General features: G+C 43.0%; 1 protein-coding gene across 1 annotated transcript in view; it reads right to left on the minus strand.

Annotated features, from left to right (window-relative positions):
* Positions 1-27: 27 nt before the first annotated feature.
* The window catches only part of LOC112141882 (HERV-H LTR-associating protein 2), a 24902-nt gene continuing 23337 nt past the window's right edge, over positions 28-1592 (minus strand). Inside the window, exons 3-5 of the mRNA XM_036211223.1 lie at positions 622-864; positions 261-542; positions 28-189 (exon numbers count right to left, since the gene is read on the minus strand). Coding sequence (XP_036067116.1) covers positions 29-189; positions 261-542; positions 622-864 — 686 coding nt within the window. The 3' untranslated portion in view covers position 28. The remainder of the gene's footprint in view (positions 190-260; positions 543-621; positions 865-1592) is intronic.

The raw sequence follows: 1592 nt of genomic DNA on the forward strand, positions 1-1592 counted from the left end.
CTTTGTCAGAGTTGATAAGAACATGTATTCAAATAGAAATGTGTGAGCATGTCAGCTGCTGGAGGATAAATGTTGTCCTTACCGATTTCTTTCTTGAACAGCAGACTGCTACTACTACTGCTGCTGCTACTACAACAAGGACTCCCACAACTACTCCAACAATTATTACAATTGTATTCATATTATTATCTGTGAAAGGAAGAAAAGAAAGATCAGTTTCTGTCTGGAAAGTCCCTTCATGCTTCTGCTTCTGACTTTACCTTCTGTGACATGAAGAAAGAAGCTTTTTACGGAGGTCTCTTGGTCACTCCAGACCTCACAGGTGTAGATCCCGGTCAGGTTTGGTTGCAGCTGCTTCAGTGTGAGCTTCTCTAATGAAGACTCAACGATGTGCTGCTGCCACTTCTCTGTGGGGGAGTGGGGGCCCTGTGGTGTTCCTCTCACCATCTCTTCACTGTGGTTGAATCTCCAGATATACATGGTGAAGGGAGTGAGGTTTGAGCAGGAGATACTTGTTTCAGTTCCTAAGATATTCTCATGGACTGAAAAACAAAGCCATACATAAATCATGAGCCGCATTAACAAAGACATCAGAAGTGTTTGTCTTTGAGAATCCTCCACCTGTGGACTCCAAAGTGGCTCTCCTGCTGCCTGCTGGCGTGCTGACGGTGCAGGTGACGTCCATGCTGTCAGCAGACGGCACAGAGCTCCTGATGCTGTAGAGTTTCTGCTCCGTCTGAGTCAGTCTGATCTTTTGGTCAGTTTGATCAGGTGTCCAGAAGAGTGCGGGTTCGGGATAAATCCCATCTGAGCTGCAGATGATCTCATTCCCTAAATGCTGAATGTTGACGTCCTGAACCGGAGCTGCAACAAGACAGATGGATTTCAGAACGATGTTCTTATCCATTTCACCATTTCTTGTGTTTAGTTGTTGTAAACCTTACAGATTTCATGCAAACCTGAATTAGATTTATGTTCCCTTTCTTTAAAGTAATAAAGATTCTCTCGTTCACACCTTGCCTGTTGAAGGACTGCTTGTTTTTTTTCTAACTCAGGAGGGTCACTAAAAACAGATGCTTTGCAACTGTATCATGTACATTTTCCTAAACTCCTTCAAACTATCATAATTAATAACAGATTTACCCTCACAGAACCTTTATATCAGACCCTCCAGGATTTTGCAGTGTTGCAATCACAACTATTAATGCAAATTCAAGCAAACGCTTCAATTTGTTGCGCACCCTGCAACTTTTTATTTTTATTCCAACTTTACTGCAACTTTGACCGATCTACCATGACAACAGTCATGGATGATGGAGCAGCTTCGTGACTGTTTCCCTTCTGACTTCTTCCCAGGAGCCATGCTCTTTTTATACCTCCCTCTCAAAACCTCTCCGACTTGTTTCTCTTCAGGACGCCCGTGAACCGTAACTCCACCACGTTCTCGGGCGCACACGCAGCAGTGTGGATCTGTTCAAGTTAAATAGCAGGACAACAACATTGTAAGTGGTGATGGTGCTGTATTTTCCTACTGCATGTGTCACAAAAAAAACAGTTGGAATATGATCATTTGAGTTTTATTTCAAAGTGAA

The sequence above is a fragment of the Oryzias melastigma genome, unplaced genomic scaffold (assembly GCF_002922805.2).
Source record: "Oryzias melastigma strain HK-1 unplaced genomic scaffold, ASM292280v2 sc01317, whole genome shotgun sequence".
NCBI classification, from domain to species: Eukaryota; Metazoa; Chordata; class Actinopteri; order Beloniformes; family Adrianichthyidae; genus Oryzias; species Oryzias melastigma.